We start from the raw sequence: 2,500 nt of genomic DNA, 5'->3' as shown, positions 1-2,500 counted from the left end.
AAAAATTGAAGATGAATAATAGAAGAAAGAGGAAGAATAGGAAAAAAGATGAAGAATAGAAATAATAGAATCAGGAAGAAAGAGGAAGATAGACAAAAGAGGAAAGAGGAAGATAAAGAATAGAAGAGGAAGTTGAAGAATAGAAAAGAAAGTTAAAAAATAGAAGAGGAAGATCAAGAATAGAAGAGGAAGATCAAGAATAGAAGAAAGAGGAAGATAAAGAAAAGAAGAAAGAGGAAGGTAAAGAATAGAAGGAAGAGGAAGAATAGAAGAAAGTGGAAGATAAAGAAAAGAAGAAAAAGGGAAGGCAAAGAATAGAAGAAAGAGGCAGATGGAAAAAAAGAAGAAAATGGAGAGATGGAAAATAGAAGAAAGAGGTAGAGGAAGAAAAATAACACAAGGGAGAGATGAAGATTGATGATGATGATGATGATGATGATGATGATGATGATGATGATGATGATGATGATGATGATGATGATGATGATGATGATGATGATGATGATGATGATGATGATGACGACGACGATAGAGGTGGTGATGATGACAGTGATAAGACTGTAGTACTGATTACCGTGCTTTGTATGACACTCCGATGATGACGCTTAGAAATAAGATAAACAGCAATAAGAAGAAGAAACAATAACAAATAGTGATAACAGCAATGATAACATAATAATAATAATGATAATAGCAATCATAATGATAATAGCAATCATAATGATAATAGCAATAATAATGATAATGGCAATAATACTTATTATTATGGTAATTAGAATTATAATCATTATCATTGTAATAATAATAATATGATTATTATTATTATTACTATAATAACATGATTGATGATAATGATGATAAGAACAATAAAAGAACGCCAGTAACAATGATAATGGTAATAATAACAACTACAAAAAACAGCAGACCGCCAGTAAGAGTGGTAGTGACAATGATAATGACGATGATTATAATAGCAATAATAATAACAATGAAACTGATGATAATAATGATATCAATAGTATAGCTGTTATTATCATTATTATTAATATTATTATCATTATCATTAATATTATTATTATCATTATCATTAATATTATTATTATCATTATCATTAATATTATTATTATCATTATCATTAATATTATTATTATCATTATCATTAATATTATTATTATCATTATCATTAATGTTATTATTATCATTATCATTAATGTTATTATTATCATTATTATTAATGTTATTATTATCATTATTATTAATGTTATTATTATCATTATTATTAATGTTATTATTATCATTATTATTAATGTTATTATTATCATTATTATTAATGTTATTATTATCATTATTATTAATGTTATTATTATCATTATTATTAATGTTATTATTATCATTATTATTAATGTTATTTTTATCATTATTATCAATATTATTATCATTATTATTAATATTATTACCATTAAGATTATCATTATCATTCATATTATTAATATTATAACCAAGGTCATCTGCAGATACGAACGGTAACGAAACAAATAATGAATAAATAAAAAAAACCGCGGAAAGCCTCTAAAAATGGCAAGATAAGAGCTTTGATCGAGTCCTTATCTGGATGATAGTTTGCCGGGGGGAGGGGGAGGGGGAGGGGGGTTAATTAAAGGCTACTGCGTGATTACAGCGCGGTGGTTTGGCAGACGAGGGTGTTTGGTTTCTTCGTGTACATGTCATTTTCTGTCATTGACGGGACCTATGTTTTTGGTCGGGTTGTTGGCATTTATCACTACAGCAAATATAGCAGTAGTATTGATCGTATTAATTATGGGTAAGATACTATAAGATGCCGTTACGCCAATTAGAATTAAAAAAAAAATGAATTACAACAGCAGGCATTCAGACTTACGGACATGTCCCTCGTGTAGAACTCGTGAACATGGATCGTGAGGTTGTGGAACGACGAGAGGTTGAAGAACACCAGGCACGTGTAAGGGTATCGGATCCTCTGCCCTGGGAATCCTTCGGGGCACAAGAAGCCGATTTTGGGCAGATCCTCCTCGTCTACGGTGATTGTCGAGTTGCAGGGCGTGCAGGGGTTGGCGGAAGCTGCCCATGCCTCCGCCCGGACGCCCGCAAGCACCGCTGCGGCCGCCCAGAGGTAGATCTGCGGGCGCGAAGTGATTTCTTTTCGTCTTTTAAAAAACATGATGAGATTTGTAAATTTTGGAGATGTTTCCCAGCGTTTATCTATACTAATAACACAAGACAATCCTTCAACACTTCTCTTAATAAAAGAGAGGTAGATAACACAGCAAATATAGTACTAAATCCATGCGTCCCAAGAGACAAGCCCCAAGTGATGGCTGAAGGGATGCGCACAGCACCACCACGCCTCTTCTCTACCACGGCCGAAGCCACACTAGTGAGCGTTTGATGAATGACTCCTTGAAAGACGCGGGATAACAGTTGCCAAGTTGTGTATTAAGCAGAATGATTTATCTTACAT

The 2,500-nt window shown here is 32.5% G+C and overlaps 1 protein-coding gene across 1 annotated transcript in view; it reads right to left on the bottom strand.

Annotated features, from left to right (window-relative positions):
• Positions 1-2,402, bottom strand: part of LOC113821986 (uncharacterized) — a 147,163-nt gene extending 144,761 nt beyond the window's left edge. The window contains exon 1 of the mRNA XM_070142739.1: positions 1,901-2,402. Coding sequence (XP_069998840.1) covers positions 1,901-2,200 — 300 coding nt within the window. The 5' untranslated portion in view covers positions 2,201-2,402. The remainder of the gene's footprint in view (positions 1-1,900) is intronic.
• Positions 2,403-2,500: the final 98 nt, after the last annotated feature.

Source organism: Penaeus vannamei, chromosome 29, assembly GCF_042767895.1.
Source record: "Penaeus vannamei isolate JL-2024 chromosome 29, ASM4276789v1, whole genome shotgun sequence".
In the NCBI taxonomy this organism is placed as follows: Eukaryota; Metazoa; Arthropoda; class Malacostraca; order Decapoda; family Penaeidae; genus Penaeus; species Penaeus vannamei.
The sequence above is the reverse complement of the archived record's forward strand: the minus strand, read 5'-3'. Positions and strand labels throughout refer to the sequence as shown.